Source organism: Notamacropus eugenii, chromosome 6 (genome assembly GCF_028372415.1).
Source record: "Notamacropus eugenii isolate mMacEug1 chromosome 6, mMacEug1.pri_v2, whole genome shotgun sequence".
Taxonomy (NCBI): Eukaryota; Metazoa; Chordata; class Mammalia; order Diprotodontia; family Macropodidae; genus Notamacropus; species Notamacropus eugenii.
Genome location: NC_092877.1, coordinates 106,842,908 through 106,855,480, shown reverse-complemented (window position 1 = coordinate 106,855,480; position 12,573 = coordinate 106,842,908). Strand labels below are relative to the sequence as shown.

Below are 12,573 nucleotides of genomic sequence, written 5' to 3'. Positions count from 1 at the left end.
GGAAAAAATTACATGGTAGCTAGAAGGGAGTAGGAGGGCTACATGAAAGGTTAAAAATATTTTTTAATTAGTAATACCTTTTCTGCTTTTCAGCAAAAAATCAGCTTGAATTCTGTTGCCATATGCTCCGAGGAACAATAGATCCAAAAGAACCACCTACCTATGAATTTGTGAAGTTTATAGGAAATTTCAAATCTTTGAACAATGGTAAGTTTTTAGAGGATTCTTCTTATATGGTAATGCTTAATTTGAAGTTAAAAAACATGTATCATAAATTTATAGTGGCTAACCTCAGCCTAAGCCTGCTCATCAATCCTTACACTCTTATTTCCTTGCCATTCTCATGATTGCCCTCAGTCTTTCCTCAGTCCTCTTCATTCTCCCAACCCCACACTTGGAAATGATATAGAATTCTACTTCCATGAGACCACAGAGGACACCTGACATGACTTTTCTCAGTTTCCTATAAATCACAGTGTCTTCTCCAGCCCTTCATGTCTTTGTAATGATAGAGGGAAGAAGCATACATATTCCTCATTAAGGCTTACTGCCATTCTGCTACCATTCTGCTCCTATTTTCTTCACACACACACCCTCCAGGACCACCTAGGAATCGTTGCCTTCATTTTAGGTATCTTCATCTTTCCCTCTTTATTGGCTCTTCTTCATTTCCCTACAAGTATATTCAGATTTCTATAAACTCTGCAGATCCTCCCCTTAACCTTTATATGCCATCCAGCTAAAATCCCATCTTTCTCCTCTCCACTAACAGACTTCAGAAATTTTTCATCTATATCTCACTTGTCACCCAGTTTGTCCTCTGTGGCTTTGCATAAATTATTTAACTTCTCTGGGCCTCCGCTTCTCATCTGAAAATTGACATGACTTCTAAGATCCCAGTTAGTTTTAATTCCCTATTAGCTTTAATTCTATAATCTTGTGATCCTCAGCCTCTTACATTCTGGCTTTCAAACTGGATTCTTGCCTCACCCCAGATATTGTACTGAAACTGCTTTCTCACAGGTCGCCAGTGACCTATTGGTTGGTCAATCTAATAGCCTTTTTTCCTTCCTCATCACCCTTCACCTCTGCAGCATTTCATATTGTTGACCACTGCTTTCTTCTAGATGTTCTCTTCTCACATGATTCAGATATAGCATATTCTCTCCTTGGCTTTTCTTCTTACTGTACCTTCTTTCTGTCAGTCTCTGGCATCTTTGCTTGGCAGTTTCACAGATTCTTATGGCTTCAGCTATCAGTTACTTTCAAAAGACTCCCCAATCTTTTCCTGCACTGACCTGTATTTCTGTCTGCTTACAGCAGATATCTATTCCAGTGTGCCAGTAGAACTAGAATGAATCAGATTATTATTTCTCTTCCCCCTCAACCTGCTTCTCCATATTGAATTTATTATTTCATATAGTAGCACCAAACTCCAGATTTTGAAACTTGTATGTTTCAGGCCACCCTAGTATATAGGTCTATATCATTATCTGTCTCAACTATTGGAATTGTCTTCTTCTATATTTTCTCCCCCACTAGCATGCTCCCTATTTCAACCAATTCACATAACTTCCTGCTTTATCTTTCTTATACAGTTATAGCTATTCTGGCTCAGAAATTTTTGGTGTTTTCCTTTTGCTTACAAAAAAAAAAAGTTTAGCCTCTTTTGCTAACCATTCAAGGCCCTCCAAAAGGAGGTGTCACTCTACCTTTCCATCCTTCCCTTAAAGTGTTCCCCTGCAAACAATGTCCAGATAAATTGGACTATTGTGCCCCACACCTACGTCCTCTATCTCTGTTGCTTTGCTTAGACTAAACTGTGTGCCTGGAATCTTTTCCTTTCTTTCCCCTGGTGAAATCCTGTCCTTTCTTTAAAATTCAATTCAAATTATCCTGTCCTCCATAAAGCCTTCCCTGATCTTGTCTGATAATGACCTTTTCCTCCTCAGACCTCTGTGTTAGAGAGATATTTTACACCATTCTGATGTAGTTACTTTGGTTTATAGTTATCTGCATATTTATTATTCCTGTAATAAGCTGGAGCCAGGACGTATAAACTTCTTACCTCCTTTAGCACCTACCACTGTGCTCTTCTCACAGTAGGTAGCTAATAAATGTTTAATTGAATGGCATTGACAAAGAGAATGGAAATTTAAAATAGATGAAATAACTGCTGATATTTTTTCTTTGTCATTCGTTCAGTATCCAGTTCATCACACAATGGTTTTGAAGGAACCATACAGCGATCCCATAGGCCTTCATATGAAGACAGAATTTGTTTTGTAGCTACTGTTAGGTTAGCTACGCCTCAGTTCATTAAGGTATGTTTAGAATTTTACTTCCCACATAAGATATAATTTCAGCTTATCATTTGAACTATCTGCATTATTTCCTATTTCTAGAATAATAAAAGCTAAGTCCATTGAATTCTCTGGAAATCATGAATTTTTGAGCATGTACAATCGTAGCATTTCTCAGGCAGTTAGCTTTTAAACCCTATCATTATTATTCATTTATAAAATTTTTTTCCAGTTATGTCAATTTCTATTTATGTGGTGTTTTAATGATTGTAAAGTTTTATCTTTACAACAGCCTTGTGTGGTAGTTAGTACAAATACTATCTCATTTAACAACTGAGGAGGTTCAGGGTCAGAGGTTAAGTGATTTGCCCTTGGGTCCAAGGGTACTGGTCAACACATTGCTCGGTGAAATTCCATCTCTAGTTCTCCTTTCACAGTACCACAGGTGTTGTTTTAGATTCATTGTGGTAAGCTGTATGTATACTTAATTACATATCGTTGTTTGTTCATGAGTTTCTGAATTTTTTGAATACCATCATACTTTTATAACAGTATAGGTAGCTCTTAGCCCTGGTGAGGAGGAACCATAGCCTAGATAATCTTGAACAGATGATTTTAAAAATATTAATAGTCCTTTGAAATGCCATCAGTCACTTATTTGATATATAAATTTACCTTTTTATTTTATTAGTGAATTATTTCTTATTTTATTAATAAATTGAGCTTGCATTTATAGGAAATAGAGCAACTAAAGGTGAGAAGAAGATGAACTAGACATATCCTAGAAAAAAGGTGAAGTCAGCCCCTGGATTTAAGATTTAGGAATGTAGTGTCTGTGTGACTGGGAACAAGTCACATTGTAACTTTTCAGACCTTAGTTTTCTCATGTATAAAATGAAGAGGTTGGACTAGATGACTGTTAAGGTCCTTCCAGCCCTAAAATTGTAATTCTTGTTTGTCTGAGATCATTCACAATAGAATATCCAAATGTCGATTATCAACAGTTTGTTCTACCTGTGATTTGTTAAGGGCTCACTGAACAGTCAATGAGTACAAGTGTTTCCTTCTGAAACTAATAACTTAATCTACCAGTAAAAGGACTTTCTCTCTCCTTCTGCCTCTCATTCTTACGTTGTGTATCTTAACCTTTTAAATCTAGCCCTTGTCTTATTCTATACCCCCTCAAATACTGTGACAGTAGTTGATCACAACTATCAGAATGACAACTAACTTTGCCATCATTCCCCAGAAGCAGTTTGGTGGCAGTTCTGTTGCCAGAATACCCCTCCATTCATTTTCTTTTCCCATGGCCTGGGGGCAGTAATGGCCATGGGCTTCTGGGTTTTGTCCTTATTCTCTTTCCTAACCTAAACCCTATAAATGAATAAAGGGCTTTAGTGCTTAGTGGTAGCGATATTTGATAGCCTTTCCTATTTAGGCCTCATAGCCTATCTGTGCTGCTTTTCCACATGCTACAAAATTGTACTGCCCTCTAAACATATACTTTTCCACGTCATAATGTAAATCCTCCATACAATTTCCACGAAGTGCTCACTTTCATCTGATTCCTTTAATCTCTAAGAGATAACACTGGACCATTCCATCTGCTATCTCTTATTGTCAATACATGCCTTTGATGAGGTCTTTTAATCCATATCTCATATCCAAGTAAGCTTTGGAAATATACTGTAACCCTCCCCACCAACCTGCCAGGCTTACCTTGTCCTAAAACTTTTTGAAACGTTCATTTATCATACAATGCCAGGTGTGTTTTTATAAGAACATACACAGAAGGTCATTCTGAATTATTCAGAAAAACATTTCTAAATTATGATTCATTTTATGATTTTTTTTTTTTGCTTATTTATAGGAAATGTGCACTGTTGAAGAGCCCAATGAAGAGTTCACATCTAGACATAGTTTAGAGTGGAAATTTCTCTTCCTAGATCACAGGTAGGGCCTATGAAAAAATTTAGGGCAACAGATTTATATTTTTTCAAGCTAATCAGAATTGATTTTGAAATTTTTACCCATTTTCCAAAAATTATCTACTAAAAGATTTTACTAAAAGATTTTATCAAAATATGGTAATATTGTTTTTTTTTTTAATGTATAATCTAGGGCACCTCCCATAATAGGATATTTGCCATTTGAAGTACTGGGGACATCAGGGTATGATTACTATCATGTGGATGATCTAGAAAATTTGGCAAAGTGCCATGAACATTGTAAGTAGATACTAATTTTTGCTGCATTCATAACTATTTTCTCAACTGTTGAAATCCTGGTTTAATAATACAGGGCAAGAGGAAGTTAATGTAATGTGACAGTTTTTAGGATTTGAATAAAAAGGGATGGAGAATTTCACTGCATATTTATATTTGCACTAAGGTTAGATAAGGGACATAAATAACAGTATTCATTTTCTGTTTTTGTAATGTTAAATAGCATATTGCACATATTATATAATGGACAAGAACCTCTCTAATAGTGTGTAAGTTATATCCTTAGGATGAGGTTAAGAAAATGTTTTTGAAAATTGAAATGGCTTGTTAGGCTGATTGATAACACTGAGTATTGATAACACTATGTTATGAAATTTGGTTTGCGAAGACATAGAATATGCACTGAGAGAATCTACCAATACACATATTTTCTTTGCTTCCAATTTTTAAAAATAATGTTATTGTTTTATTTTAAAATGTAATCTACTGAGATGTCATCTGACTTTAATTTTAAAAGCTAAATCTGATGTTTTAAGTCTTTATTTCCCTGTACTAAGTAGAAAATTTTGTTTGAGTGAAGCAGCTTCAGGTGTAAAGAAAATATTATTTACTATTGAATGTTAAATTTAGGCCTGGACAGTGCCTGCCAGGAACCTATATGGCTCTGACTTCCCAGTTCAGTTTGATTAGCAGAAATCCACAGTGCGCATGCTTGGTTGATTTGAAGTCTATTGTTTACTAAAAAACAGAAAAGGCTAGACCTCTCTTGACTCTGTGTGTGTGTGGGGTGGCGGTGGTGGTATGTTTTTATGTATATGTAATTTTGAGTTAATTAATATGTTAAGTACTTTGGAAGGTACATTAATTTCTTGAGTCACTAAATTACTTTGGGGGAGTGGTTTGTTTTTGACTGAATCACTGCAGGTGGCAGAGTCAGTAGAAGTCGATTCTGCATAGATCCTTTCAGAAAGTATAAGCTTTTGGGCAAAAGCTATTCCTAATAATTGAAATATAAATCAAGAAAAAAATTGTGGGTTTTTTTTTTGTCTCCTCCAGTAATGCAATATGGGAAAGGCAAGTCCTGTTATTATAGGTTCCTGACAAAAGGGCAACAGTGGATTTGGCTTCAAACTCATTACTATATTACCTATCATCAGTGGAATTCAAGGCCAGAGTTTATTGTCTGTACACACACTGTAGTAAGGTAATAGTTCTTTTTTGAGAGCCTTATACAATAGTTAATAATAACTTTAGTAACATTGTTAATTATAATGAAATAAAATGTGTTTTATGGTTTTTAAATCACTGATTTTTAAAAATCACCAATATTGGCAAGCTTAGATAAGTAATGAAAAATATCTTAAAAGTATCGTCATCATAATTACATTTTGCAACTTATGGAAGAAAGTACAACATGTATATACAGAAATCAACCACATTTACTTTTAGAATTAATACTGGGTAAAATTTCAATTATAGCTGTCTCTTCATTTACCGACTAGTTACCTGTAACTACTAGGTTGATATATTTAAAACTATAAGAGTTTTCAACAGTGTGTAAAAGCTTTGGGTTGTCTAAGAGAAGTAACTGTTTTTGAAAGGGGAGTAAAAACTATAGATGTGGTTTTGATGTTATACATTACAAAGAAAAGATTGTAGAAATAATTCACAGGTGACCAAGGAAAGACCAGAAGTAAATGTTTTAAGTGATCAGAACTATATATCAGAACTATGTCCTTACATTTTTATCTCCCTTTTTAGTTATGCAGAAGTTAGGGCTGAAAGACGGCGAGAACTTGGTATTAAGGAGTCTCTTCCTGAAATAACAGCTGATAAAGTATGTTTCTTAACATTTATAACAACTCAATGTATTTTCATTCATTATAATAACTTATGAAATATTAAAATTGTTTGATTGTAATGTTCCTAATTTTCCTGTTTATAAAATGAAAATGGTTCACTGTGAGAGGATTGGAATGTTTAGATCTTAACTCAGAGGAAGAGATTCAGTACCTGAATTTGGGAATGGTAGGACTGTTGTTACCTGTAACCTATTGAAATTTGGTGAAAAATGTGATAGAAATCAGGAGTGTGAGAAGATATTATTTAATTAATTATATTATCTTATATACTTACTACTGTCTAACTCTGGGCAGGTCACTTAACCTCTGTTTGCCTCACTTTCCTCAACTGTAAAATGAAGATAATAACAACGTCTACCTCAAAGAGGATCAAATGAGATATTTGTAATAAGTGCTTAGCATAGAGCCTTTCGTGTAGTTCCCTTCCCTTTCACCTCTTCCCTTCCTTACAGTTAGGGTGTCTGGAATGTTTGATGAAAACATTTTTGTCTTAGGGAAGAAAATTACCTACAAAGAAGATCCTTTTGATGTGGAAATGTCCATGCATCTTTCCATGTCCCTTCTTTCTCAGAGAAGAAGACTTGACATAGAAGTTGTTTCTCCAGATGTGAGGGATATCTGTGATACCTGAGAAGGACTGTCGTCATTTGACTGCCTTCTCTCCTTTCCGACTTCATTTTTCATGCTTTCTGTATTCCCCTTGGATGCTGCTTATCCCTTTGCATTGTTGATATTTGGAAGCTGCAGCTTTTTTGTGTGTGTAGGGGAGGGTGATTTTTATCATCCTTATGCACTGTAAATTATGTCTACAAACACTAATAGGATAAAGGAAAGAATTTGGTAACATTGCAAATGAGATAAATTCCTAACAATTTTTCAGGTAATAGGATCATAGGTTTGGAGCTGAAAAGAACCTAATCTAGCCCCCTTATTTTATGTTATCTCCTACTTTGGGAGCAACCTCTCAATGCAAGCTCAAGACACTGTGGTTCTGTACTTCTAAAACTAGAATTTAAAAGCCTCAACTAGCATGCTTGCCTTTAGTAAAAGAACATTTTGCTGAAATGGGATTGTAAAAACAGTAGTAACAAAACATTCCTTCCCTAAATCTGGAGGTGACTTTTCATGATTAAGAAGAAAGCACACATACAAAGATGTCACTAGCAGAGAAGCACAGATGTGGGCAACATTCGTGTGCAGTGTAGCTCACATCTCTTTCACTGTACGTCCCTGATGTCCTTTACTTACTGACATTCTGCTCCCGCTATTTCTGGTGGGAAAGCCATATGGCTGAACCTACATCTGCCTTGGTCCATAGTTTGGTTTCTGACTTCCAAAGCTAATTCCGTCTTCTATCTATAATTGTCTCTCTGCTGACATGAATTACACTTCTCAAGGCTGTCTCCTTCCTGGACTCTTCATTTAGAATAATATCCTGCTTTTTAGAAGGATTGCCAGGGATGTAAGCCAACCATTTGGCCAGTCAATGGATAGCTTCCTTCTAATTCCATCAAGTTTTACTGAATATCTTCATATCTCTGAAAGGAGTTATGAAGTATAAACACTTATTTTCATTTCACCTAAGACTGAGCACTCATTGTCTGCTGTCTTCCCAATATGTCCTATGATCATATCAACTGAACTGTCAGAAAAGCAATTGATAGACTGCGTCTTGGTCAACTCTCCTCCTCTCCCACACTTATAAAGGAGAAACTGAGGCCTAGTGAGGTTAAGTAACTTGCTCAGCATCTACCGAATGATCTTGAATTTCCACTGATGTTTGAGGCAGCAAGATATTTATTCTCTTTTTTAGAGAAAAGAAGAACAAATTCTTATAACATACGTGGCTCCTGAAGCAAAGCAAATTTTCTCACTGGTTATATACAAGAGTATAAATGTCTCATTCTGCACCTTAAACCTTTTGCATCTCAATCAGGTGGTAGATAGTATGTTTCATCATGATCCTCTGAAATCTCAGATAGTCAAAGATATTATTGATTGATACTGTATTGATCATAGTTCTTAGAGCTTTCCAAGATGTTCATCTTTACAGCGTTATTACTGTATAAATTGTTTTCATTAGTTCATAATTTCATTCATCAGTTTATAAAAGTATTCAGAATTGTTCATTTTTATAATATTGATGTTATAGTATAAATTTTTCTTTTAATTTTGCTTACTGAATGGTATGGATTCGTTTATGTTTTTCCTTTTTTGAAATATATCTTTGAAATGATCTGTTTCCTGATTTCTTACAGCACAGTAGTATTCCATTACATTCTTAACCACAACTTCATCAGCCATTTCTCAGTTAATTCCTTTAGTTCCCAGTTTTTTGCCACCATAAAAAATGTTACGTGTAGGAACTTTCCCTCTTTTTAAAACAAAACAAAACAAAACTCTTTTGTATGTTGAGTCAAAGGGTATACACTATTGAGTAACTTTTTGTTTATAATTCCAAATTGCTTTTCAGAATATTTGTACCCAGTCACAGGTCCACCAGCAGTTCATCAATTTACCTGTTTACCTCCAGCCCCTCCAACTTTTACCATCTTCCTTTTCTGTCATCTTTGTTAAAAGAGGAAAAGAAAACTATAGCCTAATATCCCTAATGAATATTGATGGAAAAATTTTTAAATATTAGCAAAGAAGCTAAAGCAACATATCTCAATCTGTTTTGGATTTGTAACAGGAATGCAGAGTCAGTTTAATATTAGGAAATTGTAATTTTAATTAACCATATTAATAACAATAAATTAAGAATTTGTGATTATATCAGTAGATGCAGTTTGGCAAAATACAATGTTCATTTCTGTTAAAACACTAGGGAAACATAAGAATATATCAGCCTTTCCTTAAAATAATAAATAGTGTATATCTAAAATCAAGAGCTACACTAGAATGCTTTCCAATAAAATCAGGAGTGAACAAAGATGTCCATTGTTACTCCTTCTATTTGACTTAGAAATTCTGGCTTTAGCAAGTAAGACAAGAAATAAAATTATAGGGGAAAAGTATAGGTAAAGAAAAAGCAAAATTTTCACCCTTTTTTAGGTGATATAATGGTTTACTTAACCCCATAATTGTCAACTAAAAATTACTGAAACAACAAGTGACTTAAGCAGATTTTCAGGATATAAAGTAAGTCCACACAAATAATCAGCATATCTGTATAGTGCCAATAAAATCCAGCAGGAAAAGACAGAAATTCCACTTAAAATAATTATAGAAGTAAAAGAAGATAGAATAATTACAGAATACATAAAATACGTGGGAGTCTACCCATCAAGAAAACATGAAAACTATGTAAACATAACTGCAAAGTATAGAATATAAAAATAAAGACCTAAGTAATTGTGAGAAATATTCATCGTTCATGGATAAGATGAGACAGCATAGTAAAAATGACAGTCCTATGTAAATTAATTTACTTATTGAGTGTTATACCAAACTACCAAAGAACTAAGTAAAACAAACTAAATGTAGAATTAAAAATTTTAAAATAATGAAATTCGTGTGGTGACAAAAAAGAATCTCAGACAATAATTAAAAAAAAAAAGAATGAAGAGGTCCTAGCAGTGCCAGACTTCAATCTGTTATAAAACAGAATTTTCAAAACAAATTTGTATTGGTTAAAAGAGACTGATCAGTAGAACAGATTAGATATATAATATACAGAAACATATGTGTCCACTACCATGGTATTTCTAAACACAAAGACAATGACTGCTGAGAAAAGAAATAACTGACACAGATTTCTGTGAAAATTGGACTGGAAAGGTTTAGATATAGACCAACACTGCTTCATATTTTATGCCATGAAAAGCTTCAGTTGGATTGGTGACTAAATTAGAAAAGTATGGAAAAATTATCTTATCAGATTGATGGATAGAATAAAAGTACATTACCAAACAAGAGATAGATAAGATCTCAGAAGATAAAATGGATAATTCTGATGACAGAGGATTATAAAGTTTTTGTAGAAACAAATCCAATGCAGCTAAGAATATAAAAGGGAAACAATGAGCTGTGAAATATCTTTGTAATGAGCTTCTCTAATAAAGGTCTCATTATTTTCAAGATATGCAAGGAACTGATCAAATTTTTTTAATATCTTCATTTTATTTATTTTTAATGCTGTGCAGTCACTACCATAAAGCTTAGATTTTTTTTCCTCCTACCTACCCCCCCAAGCCCCTCCCTCCCCATGACGGCATACAAGTCTATATAGGTTCTACACATATGTTCCTATTGAATACATTTTCATTATAGTCATGCTGTGCAGAAGAACTAAAATAAATGAGAGAAATCATATAACAAACCAAAACATAACACACACACACACACATATACACACACACACAAATGATTTGCTACATTCTGCGACTGAATTCCATAGTTCTTTCTCTGAATGTGGAAGGCATTTTGCCTTAGAAGACCATTGGGAATTTTTTTTTTTTTAATGTCCTTGCATTGCTATGAAGATCCAAGTCTACCAGAAAAAACTCTCGCACACTGTGGTCATTGCTGTGCACAGAGTTCTCCTGGTTCTGCTCCTTTCTCTCAGCATCAGATCATATAATTCTTTGCAGGCCTCTCTGAAGTCTTCTTGTTCATCATTTCTTATGGTGCAATACTATATTCATATACCATAATTTATTCAGCCATTCCCCAATTGATGGGTATCCCCTTGATTTCCAGTTTTTGGCCACCACAAAGAGTGCTGCTGTAAATATTTTTGTACATGTGGGACCCTTTCCCATTTTTATGATCTCTTGGGGATACAGTCCTAGAAACAATATTGCTGGGTCAAAGGGCTACATTTTTGTAGCCCTTTGGGCATAGTTCCAAACCTCTCTTCAGAATGGTTGGATGAGCTCACAGCTCCACCATCAATGAATTAGTGTTCCAACTCTCCCACATCCTCTCCAACATTTATTATTTTCCTGTCCTGTCATGTTTGCCAATCTAATCGGTGTGATGTGGTACCTCAGAGTTGTTTTGATTTGCATCTCTCTAATCAAAAGTGATTTAGAGCATTTTTTCATGTGGTTATAGATATCTTTAATTTCTTTCTCTGAAAATTGCCTGTTCATATCCTTTGACCATTTATCAATTGGGGAGGAACTGATCAAACTTATGAGCTATTCCCCAATTAATAAACAGTCTAAGGATACGAATTGTTAATTCTCAAGGCAAGAAACACAGACTATCCATAATCATATGCAAAATTGCTCCAAAATACTGTTAATTGAAAATTAAAGCAATTCTGAAATTCCACCTCATGCCCACGATATTTATCCTCTGTTAAACTACTGACTTTTAGATTAACCTCTCTATGATGTGTAAAGTGGTAGTTATGGTGTTTGTCCCCTGCTTATGTGTGAGAGCGAATGTTTTGAATTCTTTAGAGAATCCTTTGCTAATGAATGAAAAAGTAACAATTTTAAGAATATGTATTTCAGATGAATTGTGTTTGTCTATGAAACAAATCACTTATTTTGAAAATTATTATATGTCTTTTTAGAGCCAAGACTCTGGATCTGATAATCGTATTAACACTGTTAGTCTCAAAGAAGCATTAGAAAGATTTGATCACAGCCCAACTCCTTCTGCATCATCCAGGAGTTCAAGGAAGTCATCTCATACTGCAGTGTCAGATCCTTCTTGTAAGTACTGCAAGAGGAAGGCAGGTACCCTCTTTAAAGAATGTTAACATATTTTTTTCTTCTTACCTCATTTTTCACAATAATATATTTGTAAAACTGTCTTTATTTTAAAAGATTGTGGTATGAAGATATTATATGGATTTTGAAGAGTTAGGTAGAACTTAAATTTGTTTTTTAATCAAATGTCTCTAATAATTAAAACCATGTTGTTGTTCATTTGTGTCCAGTTCTTTGTGATGCCATTCAGGATTCTGTTGGCACAGATACTGGAGAAGTTTGCCATTTTCTTCCTTTACAGATGAGGAAACTGAGGTTACGTGTTAAGTTACTTGTCCAGGTTCACACAAGTAGCAAATGTCTGAGGCTTGATTTGAACTCAGGTCTTCCTGACTGGAGATTCAATACTCTATCCATTGTGCCACCTAGCTGTCCTAATTAAAATCACAAATGTTTATATTTCTGCAATATATATATATAAAATCTATAAACAAAAATCTTACCCATTAAATAGGAA

At 34.4% G+C, this 12,573-nt stretch overlaps 2 protein-coding genes across 7 annotated transcripts in view; one reads left to right on the top strand and one right to left on the bottom strand.

Moving 5' to 3' along the window:
* The window catches only part of CLOCK (clock circadian regulator), a 127,194-nt gene that overhangs the window by 92,257 nt on the left and 22,364 nt on the right, over window positions 1–12,573 (top strand). For all 6 annotated transcript variants that reach the window (XM_072620802.1, XM_072620803.1, XM_072620799.1 and 3 more), the window contains 7 exons: window positions 94–207; window positions 2,206–2,324; window positions 4,174–4,256; window positions 4,425–4,531; window positions 5,585–5,732; window positions 6,290–6,365; window positions 11,918–12,059. In XM_072620802.1, coding sequence (XP_072476903.1) covers window positions 94–207; window positions 2,206–2,324; window positions 4,174–4,256; window positions 4,425–4,531; window positions 5,585–5,732; window positions 6,290–6,365; window positions 11,918–12,059 — 789 coding nt within the window. The remainder of the gene's footprint in view (window positions 1–93; window positions 208–2,205; window positions 2,325–4,173; window positions 4,257–4,424; window positions 4,532–5,584; window positions 5,733–6,289; window positions 6,366–11,917; window positions 12,060–12,573) is intronic.
* Window positions 328–12,573, bottom strand: part of TMEM165 (transmembrane protein 165) — a 56,593-nt gene continuing 44,347 nt past the window's right edge. Inside the window, exon 7 of the transcript XR_011969596.1 lies at window positions 328–12,490. The gene's annotated coding sequence lies outside the window, so the exon portion shown is untranslated. The remainder of the gene's footprint in view (window positions 12,491–12,573) is intronic.